The following is a 27,828-nucleotide window of genomic DNA, read 5'->3' as shown; positions in this document are numbered from 1 at the left end:
AATATATTGTCTGATTTAATAAAGTGTATCAAAAGTCTTAAAAATGTACATGGCCTTGATCAGTAATTAAAATTAGAATAACTTAAGAAACAATTCAGGATATGGACGCAGAAGCATGTACAAGGGCTTTTCACTGTAGCTGTTGATATTAGCTAAAAACTGGTAGAAAGAAACTGAGTTTCTAACAGGAGTCTGAGTAATTTCTGATAGCCATACATTAAAACTGAAGTTACAAACCTGTTGAGGTAAAAGATAATTTACAGAAAAATCAGACCATTCAAGAGATTTGGCAATAATTCCAGATTGTAATGTATACACTTCTTTGTTTATAAAAAGAAAGCAAAGGCATACATAGAAACGTTAACAATGATTAGTGCTAATGATGGAATACCAGGTGTTTCTCATTTTCTTTTCATGTCTACGCATTTTCCTGATACTCCTGTAATTACTATGTATTATACAATAAAAATGTCAAAATATATATAAAATATTTACATTTAAAATAACTACTTACTGACTTAAGTGTGTTTTATTTGGAAAATATATGCCAATACAAAAACTGTCTAAAAAAGCTAAAATGCAGATTACCATACCACTTGTTTATTTAACCAATGTACACTGTAAACTTCATGAGGGCAAGAATCATACTGAATCTTTCACTATTTTATTATCCAGAGCCTAGCAAATTCAATTATAACTTTTAATTTTAAAATCCCACAGGATATAAATATATGTCCATTAATTCATTTTACACAATATTTCAAAGCAATAAAACATTTTGAGTTGGAGAAAAAAAATCATGAAAAATACCTTGCCATTTAATATAACACAGGTGACATTCATGTTACTTGGAATTATATGTTAGCCATCCTGCCCACAAAACTCCAGCAAAATTTCTGTTGCACTTTAAGTGAACTGAGTATACTGGTTTTATCAATCCAAATAATTCTGATTCACGATACCATCAGAATCATCAATATGAATCATTCAAAACTAATATAGTTAGAGAGCCAAAAATAATAATTGCACTGTGAATTATCATGTAAAACTATTTGGAAATCACTGGAACTTTATATTCTGACCATAATTTAAAAAATAAATACAGCACTTCCTTCAAAAAAATAAGACAAACGAATAACTTAAACCTTTATTGTTTTTTATTTTATGCAAATACAATACTGAGATAATAAAAAAGAAACAACTTGCAGTTCAAAAAGGAACAAATTGACTCCCGTACTTTGCAGGTACCTGAGTAAAGAAAGTGGCAAATTATCAAAACTATTATACGTAGTAAGTATAATAGATTCATTCTTTTTCATTCCTCTCATCCTCCATAACAAAGAGCTGATAAGTATCAGATGTATAAAATTACCTTTCTTTTATGAGAAAAAAATTGTAAAAATGTACCACAAACATCAATAAAAAGAGGAAAATCAACAGCCACTACCTAACCCAATATATATGAATCAATTAAATGGGAAACTGCACTTTAGAAATGGAATAGTACTGAACCCTAGAAACAAGTAAAAAAGTCAAATGTATTGTGGTAGGCAGAATTCTAAAGATATCTCTTTCAAGAATCCTAAGCCCTGATTATTCAATCAAAAACTAAACTAAGTACTGCTGTGAAGGGACTTTGCAAATGTAACTAAGGTCATGAACCTAAAAGTAAGAAGATTATCCTGTGTTATTCAGGTGGGCCAAGCTAATCAATTGACCCCTTAAAAGTGGAACAGTTTCTCTTGTTAGAGCCAAAGAAGTGTAGCAGAAAAGAGAAACAGGAGTGATATGAAGCATGCAAAGGAATCGATCTGCTAATGCTGGCTTTAAGGATGGAGGAAGGCTAGATACCAACTGGCATCTAAAAGCTGAGAATGACACCAAAAGACAGAAAGAAAATGGGGACCTCACTCCTAAAACTGAATAGGGCTGAACCTGAATGAGTTTGGAAGTGGATTTTCCCCAGGGCTTCCAAAACTTGGAGCAAAGAAACCTGGTGAGCCCATCAGGTTTCTGACCTGCAGAAGATGATAACTGGGCATTGTTTAAACCTGATAAATTTCTAGCAGCAACAGAAAATGAATGCACATATCCTTATGTCTTTCTTTCTTTTAGACACAAACTTGATAAGACAGATTGAGCTATGAAAGCAGGGTGCATGGGATAGGATGATGCCATAAGAGAGGTACAGAACTGTAAAACTAGGAAAGATGCATAGTTCAAAAATAACTTTTTGGATGAAGAACCTTTAAAAATTTCTGGTTACTGTAGTTATTGTAACACCGTATGGGGACATGTCTCTTTACATTTCCAATACCTCAATACACATAGTATAATATACTCCTCATGATAGTCATTTTAAGTCAAAATTATATCAGAAGTACAGAAGTAAGAATACTTGCATCTGGTCACTACCATTTCTAAAAAGTAATGTAGTAGATTTTGCCAGCACATAAGTCTTGCTTTGTAGAATCATATTAAACAGGCATCCCTAAAAGCTTTGAGGACTGCTATGTTAATTTAAATATTCAAATCAAGACTACTTTCATAAATACATCTTTTTAACTTACTATTTTAAGGTTTACAGATTATAAAAAATTGCTAAAACTTAATAAAGATCTTTCCATATGAATGATGCTTGAGAAATTACATTTAAAATCAAAGCTCTAAAATTTGATTAAAAAGAAGGAAGTGCCTGTTGTTCTCCAGTGATTTGAATTTTTAAAACTTATTCCTGAAATAAAAACTCCAATTTTACATTAAAACAATTTAATAAAGCTACCTGACCAAATACAAAGTCATACAGCCATACAATAGTAAACATAATTTTTGCTTAGAAATAGTATGATTTTAAAAGTGTATTAAACTTTCAAAGCATCTGAATATATAAATAATATGAGGTTTTTAATTAATGCCATTAAACCTTGAATGTCATTTGACCTGGAGATGAAATAGTACCATAAGTATTTCAAAGAGTTGATAGGGAGTCAAACTATAAAATCAGTAAGAAAGGTTATGTGCAATGTGGCATAAAAACCGTATTATTAAAGACTAAATGGGTAGGGAAAAAAAACCTCTCTTAAGAACCTCTCTGAAAAGTGTCCTGTTTTATTTTAACATGCGTTTCAGCAATAGGAACAGCAAGTGCAAAGGTTCTGATATTCCAGAAACATACTTAGAGCAGTAAAAAAACAAGAAAAAGACTATTACGTTGGTAAAGAACTGAGCAAGGGTCAAGAGTGGTTAGGAGATAAGATCTGAGGGTAAGACCTTGTAGGACATTATAAGGATTCTGAAGAAGATGAGATGTCACATTCCATCATAAGAGTTGGAGCAGAGAAGTGATATGATCTAATTTATATTTCAAAAGGCACTTAGCAGCTATGCTGAGGATAGACTTAAAGGGGGGAAGGATAGAAGCCTGAATGGTAATAATCTCGCTTATATAAAAGTGGCTTAAACAAAGTGGTAGAAAGTCCTAAAGGTCTGAGAAGTGACTGGATTCTGGATATACTCTAAAGATAGAGACAACAAATAAAAGGTATGGCAGTAATTGAGAGCTGATGATAGCTTGTATTAGGTTGGTACTAATAAAGCAAATAAAATGAATTCAGAGTAAGTTTTAGGGTTGAAACCAAAAGAATTTGATGGTAGATTGAGTATAGAAAGAAAGAAAAGAGAGGAAAGAATTACATGAGCTGCATAATGACTTTTCAATCAATGATGGACCATGTATACCATGGTTGTTCCATAAGATTATAATGCTGTATTTTTACTGTATCTTTTCTATATTTAGAGACACAAATACCTACCACTGTGTTACAATTGCCTATAGCATTCAGTACAGTAACATGCTGCACGGGTTTGTAGCCTAAGAGCAATAAGTTATACTACATAGCCTAGGTGTGTCTGAGGGTGTACAATCAAGGTTTACGTACACTCTATGATATTCACACAATGAAACTGCCTGACACATTTCTTATAATGCATCCCCACTGCTAAACAACACGACTGTACTTTTGTTAAACACTGTTAAACTGTTAAACAACTGTTTAACAACACATGACTGTACTTTTGTTAAACAACACTGCTAAACTTAACTGTTTAACAACACATGACTGTACTTTTGGGGTTTTGGATTAAACAACTGAGTAGATGCTAGTATAAAAAAATCAAAAGTTCTGTACTGATCACATTAAATTTGAGACATTTATTTTTGATGTTTTTAATATAAAAACATCAAATAAGCATTAAATACACAAGCTTAGAATTCCAGGGCTGGAAATAAGAGATATAAGCATCAGTAATTTAAGAATGATATTTAAATCCAGGGATTGGGTAAGGTCACCTACAGAGAGAATGTGTAATAATGAAAGAATAAAACCCAGGGTAAAACTATAGTAAAAAAGAAAAGTACTCTAACACTTAGAAGACATGCAGACAAGAAGCCAGTAAAGGAAAGTAAAAAGGAACAGCCTAAGAGGGTTGGGGAATGAAAAAAGAAACATAACAATCAAGAGAAGAATGTGTTCTAGAAAGAAATGGACAATTTTGAGTTTAGAAGAAGTAAAAAATAGGAGAGTGGCTAGAAAAGGGTCTGAGACCAAGGGAGGTATTTTTAAGACAGAAGATAGTAAAATATATTTGTATGCTAAAAAAAAGATCCAGCAAAGAAGGTGAAATTCGTGATGTGGGAGAAGATGATAATGGCAGAAATGAAGAAGAAAACAGCAAATTAGTTGAGCTTTGATTACAGCAAAGACATTCATTCATAGTAAGAGAAAGGAAAGCAGAATGAGTATGAGTACTAAGGCAAATGGCAGATGTGTTGATGGGAAATGAAGAATTTTAGTCCTATTGCTTCTATTTTCTCAAAAATGCTAGTAAAAGCCTACTTCAATCAACTAATTTTAGTGCTAAATACAGGGACAACTGTTTTCCATATTCTTAGATGTGTATTATACAGTTATTACTCACCATGTGTATCCAAATTTGGGAACATGTTAATTGTTCCAGTAACAAGATAAAGTATTTTCAAAAGCATTTCCAAACATGGACACCAGCATCTTTTTTTCCAACTACTTCAGTCTTTAGACTCAACAGTTAAGAAGGAGGCAGAGCAAGATGGCCAAATAGAATCCTCCAGCAATTGTCCCCTGCAGGAACATCAAATTGAACAACTATCCATGCAAGAAAATACCTTCATACAAACCAAAAAACCTAGTGAGTGATCACAGCAGCTGATTTCAATAGACTCACAAGTAAAGAGGCATTGAAGAGAGTGAGAAGAACAGTCTTGGATTGCCTATACCACTCCTACCCCAACCACAGGCAGCACAGCACAGAGAGAATCTGTGTGCATAGGGGAGGAAAGTGAAGTGAGTGTGACTTTGCATTGGAACTCAGTGTGGTCCTGTCACTGAGCGGAACACAATACTGTTACAGGAATCAGGAGGACCAGAGAGACCTTGGAGTAAAGCAGGAAGATTTTATCGAGGGCACTCAGACCCAGTGGATTAACATCCTGAGACTGGGCCCAGAACAAAGATAGCTCTTGACCTTTATACACCCTTCAAAAAGGGAGTGAGCTAACTTGAAGCAGGATTACAGTGGTGTGAAAGCAAGGATAGAGAGGCAGAACAAAGGCAGTTAATCAAATTGTGACAGGTGCATAACTCAGAATTACACATGACCCTTGCTATTCAGCACAGATGGCTGTTATCTAGGTTTTGCTCTAGTGTCTTGCACGGGCTTATTTCATAACCTTCACTATGGTGCCCAGGTGGCTGTAGCTCAGGCCTTCTCAGATGGCTCATGACCTTCATTGTACCACTTAGATAAAACAGAATACTTGAAGTTATTAGTTACAGAGAACAGGAATCTATAAACTCATACCATAAGAGAAAGAAAAATTTGTTTTTCTCCTCCCTATGTTGAGGGAGTGCTGGGAGAGTCCCCAGAGAACATTCCTTTGTGTCCTAGCTTTGCAGATAGTTGTTTATCGAGGCTTTTCCTGGGTCTGGGCTGTGCCTGTTGCTGCTTCTAGGATAAGTCAGCCTAATACAGGAAAGCTTATTTCTTTTTCTTTTTCTTTCTTTAATTTCCTCCTCATTACCAGGCAGAATTCTACCAGTGCCCATGGAAGGAGCATATACAGCAGCCCGGGGCCAGAGGGAAGTCCTCTGCTTCAGAAGGAGGAAACCAAGTCCCAGTCATCTTCACCACTAGCTAATTAAATGGCCTGAGGGCCCAAATAAATCTGAGTGGCAGTCAGTACACAGTGACTGCAGTCCTTGGGCAAGCCCTGGTGCTATTCTGATGTCCACAGCAGTGGGCTTGGGGTGTGACCCAGTGTAACACCAATTGCAGCAGCCCACAAGAGTACTTGCATCACCACTCCCTCAACTCCAGGCAATGCAGCACGTGGACACGTTCCTTCTCTTTGGAGGAAGGCAAGAGAAGAGTACAGAGGATTATGTCTTGCAAACTGGACATAAGCCCAGTCACAGGAAAATAAAGCACCAGGAAGATTCCTGAAGCCTATGATTCCAGGCCTTTGCTCCTTAGTTGATGTTTCAAGATCCATTCTGGGCCAGAAGGGAACCTGCTGGCTTATAACCTGCTGACTAAAGTAGCCTCAGGCCTTGAATTAACATCAGTGACAGCCAAGCAGTAGTGGTCACAGGCCTTGGGCAAGCCTCAGTACTGCGCTGGTGTGGAAGGCTTGAGGCTTCAGGTATGACTCAGCATGGTGCCAGCTGCGGTGGTCAAGGCAGAGCCCATATCGCCTCTCCCCAAACTCTGGGCAACTCAGCATAGAGAAAGAATCCTTTTGCTTGGGGAAAAGAGAGGAAAGAGAGCAAAAGATTTTGTCTAGGAACCCAGAGAATTCTCCCTTATCTTCCTAAGGTCCACCAAGGCTGTGTTTCTAGGAGTCTGCAAGAGTCATAGAGTTCTTGGGCTTAGGGTTCCCAATAGTGCTAAAACAGCTTTAGTGAAAACAGGCTTAGGTAAAAACACTCAGTCTCCTTTGGATTCCTAGAAAGCCCTCTCAAGAAGAATAGGTAAAAACAAGTCCAGACTCTGAAGACTGGAATAAACATCTAGCTCTTCAATGTCCAGACAATGATGAAGGTCCACAAGCATCAGAAACATCCAAGAAAACATGACCTCAGCAAATGAACTAAATAAGGCACCAGTCACCAATCTTGAAGTAACAGAGATACGTAACCTCTCTGACAAGAAATTCAAAACAGCTGTCTTGAGGAAATGCAACGAACTTTAAGATAACACGGAGAATTAATCAGAATTATATCAGAGAAAAAATTTTTTTGAGACACTCTCACTAGCCCAGGCTGGAGTGCAGTGGTGTAATCTTGGCTCAGTGCAACCTCTGCCTCTCCCAGATTCAAGCAATTCTCCTGCCTCAGCCTCCCAAGTAGCTGGGATTAGAGGCACCTGCCACCATGCCTGGCTAATTTTTGTGTTTTTAGTACAGATGGGGTTTCACCATGTTGGCCAGGCTGGTGTTGAATTCCTGACCTCAAGTGATCCGCCCAACTCGGCCTCCCAAAGTGCTGAGATTACAGGTGTGAGCCACTGCGCCTGGCCTATATCAGAGAAATTTAATAAAGAGATTCAAATAATTTTATAAAACAATCAATTCCTAGAGCTGAAAAATACAATTAACAAACTGAAAAATGCATCAGTGTCTCAATAACAGAATTTATCAAGCAGAAGAATAAATTAGTGAGTTTGAAAACATGAAAATACAGAGGAGAAAAAAGAAGAATAAAAAGGATGAAGTATGCCTACAAGATCTAAAAAATAACTTCAAAAGGACAAATCTATAAGTTATTGGCCTTGAAGAAGATGTAAAGAAAGAGATCAGGATATAAAGTTTATTCAAAGAAATAATAACAGAGAACTTGCCTAGCATAGAGAAAGATAAGAACATCCAGGTACAAGACAGCCAAAATCACTAACAGATTCTATCTAAATAAGACTTCTTCAAGGCATATAATAATCACTCTTAAAGGCCAAGGACAAAGAAAAGATTCTAAAAGCAGCAAGACAAAAGAAGCAAATAACATATAAAGAAGCTCCATATGTCTGGCAGAACATTTCTCAGCGGAACCCTCACATGCCAGGAGGGAGGGGGATGACATATCCAGAGTGCTAAAGGCAAAAAAAGCTTCCAACTTAGAATATTATATCCAGCAACATCATTCTTCAAACATAAAAAAGAAATAAAAACTTTCCCAGGCAAACAAAAGCTAAAAAATGTCACCAACACCAGAACTTTAAAGGGAATTCTTCAATTTAAAAGAAAAGGATTCTCAAGCAACAAGAAATCATCTGAAGGTATAAAAGTCACTGGTAAAAGTAAGTATACAGACAAATACAGAAAATGCTAACACTGTAATTGCGGTGTGTAAGTCACTTGTGTTAGGCATTCTTGTGTTGCTATAAAGAAATACCTGAGATGGGCTAATTTAAAAAGACAAGAGATTTGATTGACTCATGATTCTGCGAGCATGGTACCAGCACGTGCTAAGCTTCTGTGGGGGCCTCAAGAGAGCTGTTACTGATGGCAGAAGGCAAAGGAGAAGCAGGCATCTCACACGGTGAGAACAGCAGCTTGCATGTTACATGGCAAAAACAGGAGCAAGAGAGAGTAGGGAGGGTGGTGCCACATGCTTAAACAACCAGGTCTTGAGAGAACTCACTCACTATTGTGAGGACAGCACCAAGCCACAAGGGATCTGCCCCCATGACTCAAATACCTCCCACCAGGCCCCACCTCCAACAATGGGGATTACAATTCAACATGAGATTTGCTAGGGATGTATATTCAAAGTATATCACCACTCATATCTTTATTATGAAGTCTGAAAGATACCTATCAAAAATACTAACTACAATAAATTGTTAAGAGATAGACAATATAGAAAGATATATATTGAGACCAAAAAAATCCCCAAAATGGGGGAAAGGGAATTGAGTTTAAGTGTAAATTTTTTCTTTTTGCTTGGTTTGTTTTTCTTTTCTTTTCTTTGTAATCAGAGTTAAGTTGTCATCAGTTTAAAATCCACTGGTTATGTTTTCCTCAAGCCTCATAGTAACCACAAAGGAAAAACTTATAATGTATACACACATAAAAAAAAGCAAGAAGTTAAAATATACTACCAGAGAAGATCACTTATACACAAAGGAAGGCAGGAAGAAAGGAAAAAAAAAAGAAGAAGAAGAAGACACTAACAAAACAACCAGAAAACAAAAAAACAAAATAGCCGTAGTTAGTCCTTTCCTAAAATAGCCAGAGTCCTTTCCTATCAATAATAACTCTGAATATAAATGGACTAAATTCTCCAAGTAAAAGAGAAACAGTGGTTGAATAGATTAAAAATAAGACCCAACTTTATGCTGCCTACAAGAAACTCAGTTCACATATAAAGACTCATATAGACTGAAGATGAAGAGATGGAAAAAGATATTCCATGCAAATGGAAACCAAAAAAGAGTAGAAGTAGCTATACTTATATCAGATAAAAGAGATTTCAAGACAAAAAGTATAGAGACCAACAAAGTCATTGTATAATGATAAAGAAGTCAATTCAGCAGGAGAATTTAAGAATTGTAAGTATCTATACACCCAACACTGGAGTATCCAGATATAAAGTAAATATTATTAGAGCTAAAGAGAGAGATAGACTCTAATACAATAATAGCAGGGCACTTCAACACTCCACTATAAGCATTAGACAGATCATCCAGATAGAAAATCAACAAAGAAACATTAGACTTAATCCGTACTATAGACCAAATAGACATAACAGACATTTACAGAACATTTTCTCCAACAGCTACAGAATCAAGTTGTATACTTATAACTCTTAAAGGAGTTAGACTACCAAAATGCACTTTAAAAAATTATTTATTTATTTATTTATTTATTTATTTATTTATTGAGATGGAGGCTTGCTCTGTAGCCCAGGCTGGAGTGCAGTGACACGATCTCAGCTCACAGCAACCCTTCGCCTTGTGGGTCAAGCAATTGTCCCACCTCAGCCTCCTGAGTAGCTGGGATTACAGGCGCCTGCTACCACACCCAGATAATTTTTGTATTTTTAGTAGCGACAGGGTTTCACCATGTTGTCCAGGCTGGTCTCAAACTCCTGACCTCAGGTGATCTGCCCACCTTGGCCTCCCAAAGTGCTGGAATTATAGGCATGGGCCACCACGCCCAGCTGCACTTTACAAATTAATAGGTCAGCTATCAAACTATCAATAAATATAAACATTAAAACAGGTTATATGTAGCCTGATTATCATGCATATCTATTGTTTTGTACCAGCATCCCCTCCTTCACTTCTGGTAATAACCACTCCCCCATCCATGGCTGCTTTTGGAGAAATGTAATTCCACATATTTCTGATGTGATTAGTTGCAGAGGTGGATATGTAACCTAAATTGAGTAAATCAGAGTCGTTCTCTAGGATTTTTGATGGTGAAGTTGGGAAGGAAAAGTTATCTTTCTCCTTTCATCATAAGCTTTAAAATATAACTCAGCAAGTTAGTGGTCTTATCAACCAGAATATTATGAACCCTTGAGACTAAGGACAACACACATGCAGAAATTAAAATGAGAGTCTAAAAGCAACAAGAGAGGAAGAGAGAGACAAAGACACAAAGAAAAAGGGAGAAACAGAGAGATAGGAGTAGGGGGGCAGAGAAACACAGAGACAAACTGCAAGACTGAGACAAAGACAGAGTTTCCTGATATTGTCTGAGTCATGATGTTGTCTAAGTCCAGTTAACCCAAAGGCCAGCCCTATCTGTTCTTTCCTGAGTACTGAATACTTAAACTAATAAATTCCCTTTATTCATTTAAGCGAGTTTAATATGGGTATCTGTCACTTGCAACCAAAAGAAAGGTGGATAATTACTCTGCCAAACAGGAGTAAAAGTTATCTGGTACATAAACATTCTATCAGAGGTGAATAAATAGTGACATTTCCTCCCCCTGCATAAGTAAGCAAAAGCACAGAACATATCCAGACTTATTTCCATATACTCATCATTAACCAACCAGGTGACCAGTCTAAAAAGTGACTCAAAATATTTGTGTGCGTATGGGTGAGGTAGAAGATAGGCATTATGTGAAAAGCTTGGTTGGTAGGTGTTATGGGTTAAATTGTGTCTCCCCCCAACCCCAAAAAAAAGATATGTTGAAGTCTAACCCCTGTCCCTCAAAAGGTTCACCTTTTTGAAAATAGGGCCATTGCAAATAGAATTAGTTAACTTCAAATGAGGTCATACTGGACAAGAGTGTGCCTCAATCCAGTATGACTGGTGTCCTTACAAGAACACATCCATATCTCTTCCTAGGTTCTCGTGGTTGCCTAAAAATCTTCAGTGTTCCTTGGCTTGCAGTTGCCCAACTTGAATCTGTGCCTTCATAATCACATTATACTCTCCTTGCGTGTCTGTCTTTACATGGATGTCTTCTTGTAAGGACACCAATCATATTGGATTGAGGAACACTCTAGTCCAAATATCGTTACTAAATATAGGATGTCAAATTTAATTCAACATTATATATGGGTTATATCCAACAAAGAGAATCATTTTTCTTTTTTTCTTTGAGATGAGGTCTTGCTCTGCTATCCACGCTGGGATGTGGTGACAGAATCACAGCTCACTGCAACCTTGAACTCCTGAGTTCAAGAAATCCTCCCACTTCACCCTCCTGAGTAGCTGGAACTACAGGCACATGCCACCGTGCCTGGCTCATTTTTTAATATTTACTAAAGACAAGGTCTCACTATGCTGCCCAGGCTGGTCTCAAACTACTGGGCTCAAGCAATCCTCCCCCGTCAGCCTCCAAATGTGCTGGGATTACAGGTACTGAAACCACCTTTGCAAATATTATAACTGAGGAAATTATGACAGTGAAAGAGATCAGACCTAACCGACTCCATCTTGCTTCTAGCCTTTAAGCTGACCTTGTTCATTCCTGCATGTAGGCTGAACTATCCTTGGGAAGGAATTTAGCTTATGGTTTTTTAGTGCCCAATGGGTTCACCTTGCCCATTGCCTAGACAGAGTTGATTTACCAAGACAGAGCCGGCTGTGCAGGAGACTGGGGTTTTATTATTACTTAAATCAGCCTCCCTGAGCATTCAGGATCGGAGTTTTTAAAGACGATTTGGTGAGTAGGGGCTTAGGAAGTGGGGAGTGCTGATTGGTCACATTGGAGATGGAATCACAGTGGGGGGTGAAGTGAGGTTTTCTTGCTGTCTTCTATTCCTGGGTGGGATCACAGAATTGGTTGAGCCAGATTACCGGACTAGGTTGTGTCAGCTGATCCATCTAGTGCAGGGTCTGCAAAATATCTCAACTACTGATCTTAGGTTTTACAATAGTGATGTTATCCCCAGGAGCCATTTGAAGACGTTCAGACTCTTGCAGCCCGAGGCTGCATGACCCCTAAACCATAATTTTCTTTTTTTTTTTTTTTTTTGAGATTGAGTCTCGCTCTGTTGCCCAGGCTGGAGTGCAGTGGTATGATATCTCCTCATTGCAACCTCTGCCTCCTGGGTTCCAGCATTTCTCCTGCCTCAGCCTCCCGAGGAGCTGGGATTACAGGCACTCGCCACCATGCCTGGCTAATTTTTCTTTTACTTTCTTTTCTTTTCTTTTTTAGTAGAGACGGGGTTTCACCATGTAGGGCAGGTTGGTCTTGAACTCCTGACCTCAAGTGATCTGCCCGTTTTGGCCTCCCAAAGTGCTGGAATTACAGGCATGAGCCACCACACCCAGTACCTAAACCATAATTTCTAATCTCATAGCGAACCTACTAGTCCTACAAAGGCAGACTTATCCCCAGGCAAGAAGTGGGTCTTTTTGGGAAAGGGCTATTATCAATATTGTTTCAGAGTCAAACCATAAACTAAATTCCTTCCCAAGGTTAGTTCTGCCTGTGCCCAAGAATGAACAAGGATAGCTTATAGGTTAGAAGCAAGATGGAGTCAGTTTGGCCTGAGCTCTTTAACTGTCATAATTTCCTCAGTTTTAATTTTTGCAAAGGTGGTTTCGATTCGACTCTGAAACAAAATTCATAACAGCCCTTTTTCAAAAAGACCCCCTTCTTGCCTGGGGGCTAGTCTGCCTTTGCAGACTAACAAATTAGCTACAAAATCAGAAATTATGGTTTAGGGGTAATGCAACCTGTGGCTGCAAGAGTCTGAACGTCTCCAAATGGCTCCTGGGGATAACACCACTACTGTAAAACCTAACCATTTCTGTGATCCCACCTAGAAACAGAAGACAGCAAGAAAACCTCGCTTGAAAACCCCTATGATTCCATCTCCAACCTGACCAATCAGCACTTCCCACTTCCCAAGCCCCTACCCACCAAATCATCTTTAAATAGTAACCCCCAATGCTCAGGGAGACTGATTTGAGTAATAATAAAACTCCGGTCTCCCGCACAGCCGGCTCTGTGTGAATTACTCTTTCTCCATGGCAATTCTCCTGTCTTGCTAAATCAGCTCTGTCTAGGCAGCAGGCAAGGTGAACCTGTTGGGCAGTTACAGGATGAGCCACCATGCCCAGCCGAGAATTATTTTTCTAAAACAGGTAGAGATTGGAAGATAAATAAACAGAATGAATAAAAGAGACATTATAACATTTCTAAACTCAGGCTAACATAAAATGAAAGGTAAATTAAAAACAAATAATTCAGGTCAGTGGTCTAGTTCTTGAAAAGCATCACACTTACCCAGAGTTTTACACGCAAAAAGAGCCATGGCACTTTGCAATCTGTCCGGTCTTAGCGCCTGTACTACAAGAATCTTAAAATAAAATGCAGAATATTTTTAAAGAATAAAGTTGCTGCAACTACTTTAACTAAACAATAATTAATGTTAACTAATTAAACAAATGTTTACTAAATATGGGAACACTTATCATTGTTCCATATTATTTACTGTGCTTTAAACTGTCACAATAGGTATATAGCAAGTATATATCAAAAATATTACTGAAATCCATTTACTTCCTCAAGCCTATCATCAAAAGTAAACATAGGGTTAGAAACATCTTCTGGATCTAATAAAAGGCTAAATGGCAGGTGAAAATCATGGTATGTAGATGAGGCATTTCTGTTGACAGCAAACAGAGGCCCAGAAACCAGAAATCCTCCCTAAAGTTTTCAAATCACTATTTTTACCTTTAAAAAAAAAATAGAAATAGCATCTCGCCCTGTCACCCAGGCTGGAGTGCAGTGGTGCAATCACATCTCACTGCTGCCTCGAATCCTGAGCTCATGTGATCCTTCCACCTCAGCTTCCCAAGTAGCTGGGACTACTGATTCATGCATATCTATGATATTCCTAGATGTTTAAGTTTTCAAATCAATTTTTTCTTAGTCATTTTCCTTTTTGTTTAAGCACTTTTGGGGAAATAGAATTTACTGTATATGGAGACACAAAGGGGTTAGATCCAGAGAAGAGATAAATGGAAAGGCCATTTTCTGGAGCATCAACTTCTGAAGAGCTCTCCCACTCTAAGCTTTTTGACTAGCAAAAAAGTTTGAGCGGAACCTGCCAGTAGGTTTCAACATTCTATTTTAAAATAGAATGGGAAAAATCCCCTGTTACTCACTATTAGGTCTTTTCCTTACAAATAACTCTGGGAAATGATTGTAAAACTTGTACAATTTGTACCTTAGTTTCTTTCTGAAATACATTTTTCCTATTACAAAGTCCCCCTCGGGTCTGAGACAAAAGGAATAAAAAAAGCCACAGTGAGAGAGAAACCAGACCCAGAAACTTTGGCGTGATTTAATTGTCAATAAGGTGGCAAAAGCATCAAGCCCTTCCCCAAATACGCCATTAAAGGTAAAGGAACACTCTAAAAGCAAAGCTTTCCTTTAAATGGCTTCTGAATAATAAGAGAAACATTAAACACTTTTTTGCATTTAGATAACACTAAATTTTACCTGCTGAAATAAGGAAACTTTCTTTGCAAGGATAGATGGAAACTCTTGCTCACACATTGAATTATTATAATAAGTACGCCACAGAGCTGCATCTTCAAAGCAGAGGGTCTGATAAAGACTGGGGAGAGCAATCTAAAAAATAAAAATGGCCATATACAGTGAGCTATAAGCACATATAAGCACATATATTTATTTTTTAAAAAACTAAAAGTGAGAACCAATTATTGGTTGATGTTTATTACTCTTCTACTTTGTGTTGCCTTGTCTAATTACTTCTAGGTTGGCAACTCTATGGTAAACTCACCTAATATTAAAGCCAGAATTAAAATACACTTCCAAAGTAGTACTAAATCAGTACTCATGAGTTAATCTTTTCTCTATGTAAAAACATTCGTACCTAGCTATCTCCACCTTGTGAAGGAAACAAATGCTGTCATTAAGATCAAGTGCAAATTTTAAGGATTGTCAAGTTAAGTATGTCAAATTTCATATTAATATTAACAAAGACTCTCTTTGTCAAAACTTTGGTCAGGCTCCTCTGAGCTCTCTTTGACTAGGCCTCAATCAGGGTCTTTGTGTCCTGCCTTGTAAGTATCCTATTTTAATAAGAATTTTGCTAAGTAACTTTAGCAAGAATCCCTACCTTGAATATCCAATCAAATTCCTCCTCTCAGCCGGGCACAGTGGCTCACGCCTGTAATCCCAGCACTTTGGGAGGCTGAGGCGGGCAGATCGCCTGAGGTCAGGAGTTTGACACCAGCCTGGCCAACATGGTGAAACCCTATCTCTACTAAAAATACAAAAAAAATTAGTCAGGCTGGTGGTGGGCGCCTGTAATCACAGCTACTCGGGAGGCTGAGGCAGGAGAATCACTTGAACTTGGGAGGCAGAAGTTGCAGTGAGCTGAGATCACACCACTGCACTCCAGCCTGGGTAACAGAGCGAGACTCTGTCTCAAAAAAAAAAGAAAAAAGAAAAAAAGAAAAATTCCTCCTCTCCCACCCTTGTTATCTGTTGGTGTCTGATCATCTTGATCTGCCTTCACCAGCTAAATCAGTTTAGCCAGAATCCCCACTTGCCACTGACATTTCCACTTAATAGTTTTCTATTCACTGACCCCCAGCACTAATCCTTACCCTGCTTCTTGGGTACAAATTCCCACTTGTCCATGCTATATTCAGAATTGAGCCCAGTACTATACTGACATCTCTTTTCCCCTATGGCAATAAAACTTATCTTCAGTTTTAAATTCTGTCAAGCTCTGTTTTTCTAAAACAGTATCAAATCCAAAAACAAAGAATGTTTTTCTAAACCCTATTTGTTTATGCCTCTATTTGTAAATGCCTCTATTTGTCTCTAAATGTTCTAACCCTCTTTGCTACCTCACAAATTTCTATTCCACGTTCAATATTCACTTTAAACAATATCATCTTTCAGAGGCTTTCCCAAACACATTAATCCCTCTACCTCAAACAGTGTTCTCTTTTCCCAAATTTTTCAAGAGTAGGGTATAAGATCAGAAATGTAAATCTGTAAAGGTGAAGAATTTTCATTGAAAACAAATGAGAAATTTAGAAGATCTATATCTTCAGTATAGAACTTCATATAATATAAACATAAATCAAGTATATAAAAATGCATTATCCAAACATCTATATTCATATAAAAATAATCCATTATATTGCCCAAATTTCATTATGTAACTTAAATTAAATAGCAGAAAATAAATTACATTTCAATTTAATTACTTTTTAATAAATGATCTAAGCCTATTAAAGTAATGCTTGATGGTGGTCTGTTAACTTTATTAACATTTAGTATACAAGGCCCCATCATTGCTAATGTAGGTGTGCTACACATTATATTATCATCATGTATTTGGCTACCTTGTATACTGTCAACCATTATGACAAGGTAATTATTTGATATGCTCTCTACAACATAAGTTTGTTCATGGCAGAGTCTCTTAATATTACAAAACATACACCTGTCATTCCACTGGTATAAACAAAAAACCAGAGCTTGTCAGTAGTCAAAGCATTAAAAACAGATTTTTTTCAGGACTATTACAATAGAGGAAGCAATAGGCGAAAAGAGACTTCAGTACAGAGCAGGGCTCAATTTTGAATATAGCATGGGCAAGTGGAAATTTATAGCCAAGGAGCAAAGTGAGGTCAGTGGATGGAAAATTACTAAGAGGAAATATCAGGGGTACAGGGATTTCTGGCTAAACCAACCTAATGGGATTCTTCCTGAAGACAGGCCAAAGTCATCAGAATCACCTGGGGAATGGTGGAGAATGAGGAATCTGATTAGATATCAAGGGTAATCAGATATGGAAGATTAAGAAATTCTCACTAAACCAACTTTGCAGGGTTCTTGTTAAAAGTAGCTTTTACAAGGAAGTGCACAGGTGGGCCTAGAAGAAGGTTCAAGAGCCTGACTAAAGTTTGGTCAAGTAAAGACTGTCACTAGCATTATGCCAACTGGTAGTAAGCACCAAATAAATGATTAATGAAAAAAAAATGGAGGATATATAGCAGAATTCCCCCCCTCTTTTTTTCATTTCTTTTACTCAACCAATGTTTATGAAATGAAGGCAGTAAAGAGTAGTGGTGAAGAGCCCAGACTGTGCAACAAGAAACATAGTTTTAAATCCTGGCTCTACTTCCTAAGTGACCATAAACAAGTTACTATATCTCTATGTGCCTTAATTTCCTCATCTGTGACACAAGGAAAATTACAGTAGCTACCTCATGATGTTATTGAAAATATTTAGCGAGATAATACATTTTAAAATTCTGTATAATGCCTTGAACATAGTAAGCCATCAGTAAATGCTAGCTATTCTTACCATTTTTATCAGGTGCTGTTATAATGATACAACAGTTGTGAAGAAAAGCAGGGGAAGGAACGGAAGGATGGAAACATATATGCATAGACTTGTCTTTCATTCCCCACAAAAACAACATTTTAGCCTGAGTAGTTGAAGAACACAGAATTGTTGAGAGTTAAGCTTCTAAACTGCTTTTTCTTCCCCCATGTCACCATTCTCATAGCCTAACTTACCATGGTGGCTGGGGTGGGAAGGGAGAGAAAGAAAATACTGTATTTGGAAGGCATGCTATTTCATAAATGAAAGGTTTAATAATTACTGGTTAAAGGACTAATCACAATAATTCTTTGGTAACTTTTTACTGGGGGAACTTACATCCTATTAAAAATGTTAACACTGATTACGAATAAGGAGCACAAAGTATCAACAGAAACAATGCAAATACAGAAGAAATTAAAACATGTCTCATAGTAGAAAAGGAATACCTTTAATGTTGCCACGGCCCAGCTTCGTTCCTGATCTATCCAAGACGGAAGGTGATCACGTATTTTTTGTTGAGAGTCCTTTAATAAAAGCAATTATTTTCCTTAGTATACTTGGTAAAATTCAGAGTTTAAAAAATAGCAATTGATTAGCTATTTTATTATTTTGAAAACAAATTCATTCTATGCATTATTTCTTTATATTTTTATGTATTTTACAAGTCACCATGGTAAAATTCTATGTAATATAAGGGACTGAGAACCATTTAGGAAAATGTTGCAATCATTTTTTCATTGTGCTTAATCTTTCATGAAACTTCAGAAAAACTCAAATGTCATGAGGAACTGTCATAAAAGTTACATTTTTTAAAATTATATCTTACATTTCAGACATGACCTAGGTTCCGTGTTATATTTTGGGTGTACTGCTGGAAGACTATTATTCATTATTCAAATAGGAAATTACTAGAAAAAAAGCTAAATTTGAATGAAGTTATTAAAAGTTCTAAAATGTAATTTTTAAACTCCAAGTATACAAGAAAAATTTTCAAGTTATAAGATTTGATTTTCTTAAAGATTATAAAATTATCCTTGGAATAAAATACATATGCTGAGAAAAAGAAACTGCATTAATTCATTAGTATGACATATTATTCTCAGAATATATGTCTTCAAAGTAAACAAATATACTTGTCTATTTTATAGGAAATACTTAAGAGGCCAGAATATATTCTTCTAATCAAACTATAACTTCAACAATAATTTAGAACACCTCTGAAGCAAATTATACCTCATGAACAAAAAGCCAGAAATATTTAAGAGCAAAATAGATTTTGTTATTTTAACTTACAGCTTTCCGTAACATGTCTCCAACAACCACACCTGTAAACGTATCCCATTCCTATTGAATAAAAATATAGGAACACAAAAATATAAAAATGATAGCCAGTTAACAAAATTGTCTAACTTTCCTTATAAGATGGCTTAAAATGCATTTTTCTAAGCAGATACTCATTTCCATCTTACCACTTCTTCTAGTATGTTAACATTATCAAGAATGAATTAATGTGACAACATAAAATATTAATATGAAATCTACTAAGAATAATTTTATTAAAACAAAACAATTAACTCCATTATATATATGAGTCTCAATGTCTAAAAATTTAAATGTCATGTTCACTTAACATTTGTCACTACCTGTTAATTGTTTTTCCACAGGCTATTTGTTGCTAATAAGTAAGAAGTAAGGTGCACCCAAAAATTTAAAAATGATATCTGGTAGGAAATATTGAGAAAAGTAATTCCATTAATGCATTTTTTTCTCACTGATTGGGAGAAGATACCATTAATCTTTTTTTTTTTTGCCATATAATTAAGATTAATCAAGTGTTGCAGAATCCAGTGCCAAGAAAATCTACACCTTCCCCATGGCATCCCCAAGTTAGACAACAATAGGTACTATTTGTGTGACTACTGTCACACACGGGCCAGTAAATAAGCAAAATATATGAACATTTGAGAGCAATGTGGAAAAACTACCAAAGCAACATATTTTCTGCCTTCACTCACCCTGGCCACACACTCTTCCTATTAGAATAATGCAGCCACAAATAAGTAAAATATGAATGATTACTACACATTATGTGAGTCAGAGAAAAGTGTTCTCCTTTCCCAATGACAATTTGTTTATATTTTAGGAGAGAAAAATAAGGAATATATATATTTCATGGAACATACTGATCATAGTGGAAAACATTAGATAAGAGGAGGAAAAGACATCAAAGTTAACAGCAGGAGTAAACGGGACCAAATTAATAAATTCAGCAGAAACTATCCAAGTTAGCCAGTGCATGTGGAGTCAGAGAAAAACAAAGGGAGAACGTATGGAGAACTGTGAATGGTCTGCATTATTTTAACTATTATATTCAAATGAAGGGAACCAGAAAATAGTTAAAATTTGACCAAGTAGAGTAAAGTAAGTCAAAGTTGCACTGTCCATATACCATCCCTTGACACCCTGGCTACTGGAATCTCACTTTATGATAACAGCATCATAATGAGAAAAATTACTTGCAAATAACTTTTTTTTTTAAATTGTAAGCAGACAAGAAATGGTCTCGTTAGCTCCAGCTCAAGGGAGGTCCTTTTAAAGTTTGAGAAGGGGTTACACGGCAGACTAGAAATGAGATCATAAACAAGGAAGACAAATTATACATAAAAAGATTAACATAAACCTGTAGGTTCAGGAAAACTTCTGAGAACTGCCCATCCTCATGCCTCACCTGCTGCCTCTTGACAGTTCAGTGGAAGCAATAAATAATGTAGTTTTGTACCAATATTGTCTCACTTTTTCTATTTATGAGTTCTACTACCTAGGCCAGGAAAATAAGAAGGCTGACTCTTCTGTTGCCCTAAGTAAGTGAACTTGGGTTCAGAAAAATGTAGGCAGCTTGGTAGATTTCTTTCCCTGCCTTACCATCACTCTGGAATGTTAGGCTCATCCACAGGGAAGTAGAACTAGAAATCACCATTTTATACTACATTTCTAACTTAGTAAAAGATTAATAGGTTGATATATAATTTCTAGCCTAAATAACTTCTAAACATAAATCCACCCATTAACAAATTTCTATGTTACTATAAAATTTCTCTCCTTTAATTTGACTTACATTTTCTTGAAAAAGTTCAGGATGCATGCCTCGAACAAAATGCAAAGCGAACATCAACTGATCAGCCTGCAAAGAATAACAGATATTATCTTGCCTTTTAAAAATTTGTGCCTTTGGAAAAGCATAGTCGTTAAAATCTGGCACACAAAAATCTCTATTCTGTCTTCCTATGACCTACTTTTATCAATGTAAGAAATTACTATTCAGATTGCTTTCTACATCTTAGAAACACTTCAAGTCAGGGGTGGGGTCAGAGTAAGTGATCAAATTTTTAGAGAAAGCACTAACAATTACGCAGTGGGCCCATGTCATTAAAAAACAAAACAAAACTAACTTAGCCAGGTGAAACATTAATACAATTGTGAAATTTGATTAGTCATTATCCACCAAATCCACTCCATGCATTAGCAATCTTCAGTTTGTCACTGTGTAGGTTTAAACATATGGGTGACTACATGCAATTATGACAACTATTTTCTCCTTACTAGATAGATTAATTTCCTAAATCAAACAGGAAACTGTAATGAACTCTTCATTTTCCACACAAGAAGAAAAGTTATACCAAATAAGCCCAAACAACAAATAATTCCTTCAATGTGTTATCACTTAGAAAGTTAAAACATGAGTAACTAACTGAGGTTAGATAATACAGAAAAAACTATCAGATAACCCAGTACTTCACAGGTAAAACAAAAGCAGAACCAAAAACAGGCTGTCAATAAATAGGTATCAAAAAGACACCAAATCACATAGAATGAGAGTTATCAAAGGAGAAGGTCGTATCTACTTTATCAGAAAACTACAACACAGATTATGCTCAGAAATTTCTCAGTAAAGGAAGGAGGAAAAAAAGAAGGGAAGATAGAAAAATAAGGTAGAAATTAAGATTCAGACTTTCAGGAGCAATCTAAAAGACAAAATAAAAAGAAAGAAGGAAGAAACAAAGTCGAAGAATGTAGGAAGTGAATTCGATAATACGCCGCATACATTCTACTGCCGGTAATCTTAGGAGGATCATACTCTTTGACTTCAACTCTTTGAAATTAAATAACATATTTACAAAGAACTGAAAACTAATTATTTGCCATAAGTAAGAATTGGTCCAATTTTTAAGAACATATTAAATTAAATAAGAGCCACAAGTTTATATATGGCATACAAAATTGAGTAAATAAAAGTATGTCTTTATTAAAATATAATAAAACATCTTTCTGGTAAAACAATACTGTGTCAGACATATAGTATGAAAATGGATAAGATATAATTGTAACATGATGTATCAAAAACACCACTCTTAAATACAGGGTACCTATGCAAAATAAGATTTGATGTTTTCATCTTTTAAATGTTGTGGAAATAAACGAACTTGTTTCCATTTATGGGAAGAATGTTTTTAATCCACACAGTATACTAACTCTACTCTCCATGAGACTAGGTAGGCCTTGTTCTCCACTGCAACCCTATTGCCTACAATAGGCAGGTGGATAACAAGTATTTCTTATAAGAACAGTCTCATTACATGGGCATTAAGAACCCACACAGGGCCGGGCATGGTGGCTCATGCCTGTAATCCCAGCAATTTGGGAGGCCAAGGCAGGCGGATCACCTGAGGTCAGGAGTTCGAGACCAGCCTGGCCAACATGGTGAAAATCTGTCTCTACTAAAAATACAAAAATTAGCTGGGGTGATGGCATGCGTCTACAGTTCCAGCTACTCAGGAGGCCGAGGCAGGAGAATCACTTCAACTCTGGAGGCGGAGGTTGCAGTGAGCCAAGATCTCCCCATTGCATACTCCAGCCTTGGCAGCAAGAGTGAAACTCCGTGTCAAAAAAAAAGAAAAAAAGAAACCACACAGGTCCAGAATCAAGAAACTGGATACAAATTCCATCCCTCCTATTTTACTAGCCAGGTGACCTTAGCCAGAAACAAATTACATCATCTCTCTTGACCTCAGTTTCCTTCTCTGTAACAGGGGACAATAATATTAAATACTATCTACCTCACTGCATTATTTTAATAATTAGATTAGATAATGTACCTGAAGCACTTAGCATGGTACCTAGCACACTCTAAAAGCCCAATAAACATTAGTTATTATCATTTTATTAGTACTAATAATGAATAAAACAGATCCTACATTTTATTTAATCGTTATTAATCTTTTTGTCTATGGAACACAATTACCAACCTGCAGGAAATTAAGATAGAAAATCAGCAATTGGTGACTCAGTTCTAGCAAAATGGAAGATGAAAGACTAATTTTCAAAACATTCCAGCTACAAATACCTAAAATCTTGGATAAAAGGTCCTCAAGCATCAGAAAAAGAGAGGGAATTGAAAACCAGAGTGGCATTAAAACCAGCTATGGCTGCCTTAGAGGAAAACAGTCATGGTAACCTAGGGCACAACCTACCAGAGCCAACATAAGGAGAAATATTAACAATGAGATTTCTTTCTTTCTAAAACTTGGGCCCTTAAAGAATTACATTATCAGCAAAAATATGAACCAGAAAAAAGTGCCCATGCTCACAAGAAGCAACAAATATACCTGGAATCTGGGGAAAAGAAAAGCGTCCTCTGAAAAAATTAAACATCATACTTGTGCCGAGCACAGACTTAAGGCATACATTTTAACAATGGACTGACAGGGAGTCCCTAAACAACAGAACTAATCATGACGTCACTAGGTTACCTGGTAAGAGTCGAGGCAAGCTTGCTTTAGAGAACTACTCCCCTAACCCTGATCTCAAAGAACTCCAAAAGATAAAGTATCACTGAAGATGAGTTCACGGTCCAAAATTATCAGCAGGAGAAAACAATCCACTATAAGCAAGGGTCATTAGACACATCAGAAAAGAAGACTAAAATGTCAAGAATTTCAGATAATAGAACAATCTGAAAGAGACTCTAATACAAGTATCATTAAATACTCAAGAATGTAAGAAGGGACTAAACATCCCAGAAGTATACAGTGCTTCTGAAAAAGGCAGATGAAGGAGGGGGAGAGAACTTTATAATTGTTTAAATTAGACCCAGATGAAGAAAAATCTGTAAAATATAAGTAAAATGAAAGAAAAACCGAAGGAAATTACCCACATTAAAATAAAATTGGAGCTAAATTTTTAAAAAATTGAATACAAAAAGCCAAACATGTTAAAATTTGAACACACACTTTGTATAACTATATGAGCACAAATAAATTTGTGAAGAATAAAACCAAATTTTTAACACCTGTTATATAAGGTCTAAAAGGGGGTAACAAGTTGGGGAGAGACTGAAAAGGAGGCTTTTTTTTCTTTATTTATATGTATACATTATTTGGCTATTACAAAGAGCATGAATAATTTGTAATTTAAAAAATTAAGTGGCATACGTTAAAATAAGAATTGTAAGGCCAAGTACTTTATAAAATACCTGGTATAAATAAGGTTTAGAGATTTAAAACTCGAATAGATTGCTGTTGAGAATGAAATAGATGCTGTCTTTTTTGGAGGGCATTTTACGTGTTCCTTAACATTCTACATGTCCTTATATAAAGAAATTTCACTTCTAGAAATTTAAGCAAAGGGATCACGTATGTGCTCCTAATAAGAAATAAGGACAGTCATTGAAAGATTGTTTATAACAGAGGGAAAACTTAAATAACAATATCCAAAAGTCTATCATAAATAATAATCAAAACAAAATATATATAGCATAATCCATTTTGTAGAAGGAGAAGGAAGATGTTTATAAAAACATACATATATGGATAAACATCTGCAAAAACACATTAAAATAGATAGCAAAATTTTAATCAGTGATTTAATTTTAAGATTATAGTTCCTTTTTGTTTTCTTTATTCTTATGTGTATTTTGCAAATTTTCTAAAAATCAGCTTGTATCATTTGCGTTTTTTAAAAAACCCAGTAAATGTTTATTAACAAAAAGAAGCCATCTATTAAGCACAAACCTTCCTACCAAGTTTTAACAGATAATTTATATAGCTTTTCCCATATTTTAATACTTTACATCCAGTATTATATGTATGTGTAATTATAAACCTACAGGTTGGGATAAATATGAGATTAAGTCACAATTTATATAAAACATACATACAATGAAAAGACCTTCCTGTAAATACTACAAGCAAGTTATTTCCTTGCCTACAAGAAAATCACACCTACATACGTAAAATTTCTTTTATAAAAGTATATATTGGGGATGTGCGTGTGTGTGTGTGTGTGTGTGTGTAGTACTCAATAACTATTTCTTGATTAAGTGAATTAATAAAAACAAACGTGACCATTTAAAAAAAAGTTCCACATCATATGTCATCAGAAAAAGGCAAATTAAAATAAGTCACTACTATACACCTATGAGAAAGGCCAAAATCCAAAACACTGACAGCACCAAATAATGGTAAGGATGTTGAGCAACAGAAACCCTCATTAATTGCTGGCAGGAATGCAAAAGGGTACAGCCACTTTGGAAGGCAGGTTAGCGGTTTCTTACAAAACAAAACATATTCTTACCATATGATCCAGAAATTGCCTTCCTTGGTATTTACCTAAATGTGTTGAAATGTTATGTCTACACAAAAACCTGCATATGGATGTTTACAGCTGCTTTATTCATAATTGTCAAAACTTGGAAGCAACCAAGATTTCCTTCAGTAGATGCCGAATGGATAAACTGTGGTCCTCCAGATAAAGGAATTTTAATCAACATTAAAAAGAAATGAGATATTACACCATGAAAAAAAAAATGAAAGAACTTTAAATGTACAATAGTAAGTGAAAGAAGACAATCTACAAAGGCTACATACTGACATACTGTATGATTCCAATTATATGACAAATATAATTAGAATATAATTTGGAACGGGCAAAACTATAGGCAGTAAAAGGATCAGCGTTTGCCAGGGGTTAAGTGAGCAGGAATGATAAGGCAGAGAATATTTTAAGAGCAGTGAAACTACTCTGTAAGATACTAGAATGGTGAACATATGTCATTTAAATTTCTCAAAATCCATACAAGGTACAATACCAAGAGTGAACTTTAATGTGAACTATGAACTTCAGGTGATTAGGATGTGTCAATGTAGGTTGAACAGTTTCAACAAGTGTACCACTCTGGCGCAGGATTTTGGTAGTGAAAGAGGCTGTACAGTATGTGGAGGCAAGGAATGTATGGGAAATCTCTATACTTTCTGCTTAATTTTGCCATGAACCTACAACTGCTCTAAAAAATAAACCCTACTTTAAAAAAATGCATTCACAACTATAACATAGCCAATGAATATTACATAGATGAATTTTATTTTATTTATTTATTTATTTTTGAGACCAAGTCTCCCACTGTCGCCCAGGCTGGAGTGCAGTGGCGCAATCTCAGCTCACCGCAACCTCCACCTCCCAGGTTCAAGTGATTCTCCCGCCTCAGCCTCCCCAGTAGTTGGGATTATAGGTGCCCGCCACTACACCTGGCTAATTTTTGTATTTTTAGTAGAGACGGGGTTTTGCCATGTTGGCCAGGTTGGTCTCCAACTCCTGACCTCAGGTCTTCCGCCCACCTCAGCCTCCCAAAGTGTTGGGATTACAGGCATGAGCCACCGCACCCAGCCTACATAAATAAATTTTAAAACCCTCAAAACATAACAGATATAAGCAATTGGCCATTGTTCAAGTGTGGCTGAAAAACCCCCAAAACAGTTACAACCAACTAATATGTATATGAAACAACTACCGTGAGAATTAAAATACTATAAAAAGCAAGGTGTGTCTTTTGGGGAGATGTGTAGCGTAGTATTCTTAGGTATTAGGTTAAAATTCAGATTTGTAGTTAAATAATGATGAGCTGGAGAAGCTACTAAGATGAATATTTTATAAATTAATGAATCTTTAAAATGATTATAATAACATATATAGTTTAAGGTAAAGAAATATATAATTATCGATAAAGATAAATAAGACAATAAATGTATTAATTCAAAAACTTTATCATTTAATGATATTGTTCAATACTTATAATTTAATGATATAGCAAATTCTTTTCATTTGTTTTGATGTTTGTTTTTACAGACACGGTCTCACTCTGTTGCCCAGGCTGGAGTGCAGTAGTGTGATCATAGCTTACTACAGCCTCAAACTCCTGGACTCAAGTGATCCTTCCACCTTGACCATGCAAAGTGCTGAGATTACATGTATGAGTCACCATGCCTGGCCTAGTTAATTCTTTATGACAGATATATATATATATCTGTGACACACACAGATATATATATATGTGCGTGTGTATATATATATATATACACACACACACACAAATGTACACACAGTACTACTACATTTATTTTAGCCATTTCTTCACTTGTACTGAGGAAGAACAATGTAGTCTCTAGGTTCAAGGAACAGAAGCAAAGCCCCTGTCAGTCTATGATCCTCAGATTATCCACTGGAGTCAGTAAACTAATTGCTAATTATTACTGAGCCCAAAACTCCAAAATGTTGTAAAAAAATAGGCACATAATATGTGGACAATAAGTGGGTAATGGTGGTTACCCTTCTCCTGTTACCTGGTTACAGAAGATATCCTGACCTTAAGAATGAGCATATAATTACGGTGTTGCTCAATCACATTGCAGCACTCCATAGACATTGATACAAGGGGTTTCCATGTGACCTAAGACAGGCCAACCAGGATCTTCTTCCTTAATTTTCTAAGCTGGAAATGGCAAAGAAAGCTCTTTTGGCCCTATATCTGGTTGCCTACCTGTACCAATAAATCCCTTCAGCCATAAGTATTTAACAATAACATTATAAAGCAGAACAATAATGATTCAAGAATAA

General features: G+C 36.1%; 1 protein-coding gene across 2 annotated transcripts in view; it reads right to left on the bottom strand.

Annotated features, from left to right (window-relative positions):
• DYNC2H1 (dynein cytoplasmic 2 heavy chain 1) overlaps positions 1-27,828 on the bottom strand; it is a 371,095-nt gene that overhangs the window by 177,726 nt on the left and 165,541 nt on the right. For both annotated transcript variants that reach the window (XM_031016281.3, XM_031016282.3), the window contains 5 exons: positions 20,999-21,064; positions 19,177-19,227; positions 18,330-18,407; positions 15,009-15,140; positions 13,788-13,860 (listed from right to left, as the gene is read on the bottom strand). In XM_031016281.3, coding sequence (XP_030872141.3) covers positions 13,788-13,860; positions 15,009-15,140; positions 18,330-18,407; positions 19,177-19,227; positions 20,999-21,064 — 400 coding nt within the window. The remainder of the gene's footprint in view (positions 1-13,787; positions 13,861-15,008; positions 15,141-18,329; positions 18,408-19,176; positions 19,228-20,998; positions 21,065-27,828) is intronic.

Source organism: Gorilla gorilla, chromosome 9 (genome assembly GCF_029281585.2).
Source record: "Gorilla gorilla gorilla isolate KB3781 chromosome 9, NHGRI_mGorGor1-v2.1_pri, whole genome shotgun sequence".
Classification (NCBI taxonomy): domain Eukaryota; kingdom Metazoa; phylum Chordata; class Mammalia; order Primates; family Hominidae; genus Gorilla; species Gorilla gorilla.
The sequence above is the reverse complement of the archived record's forward strand: the minus strand, read 5'-3'. Positions and strand labels throughout refer to the sequence as shown.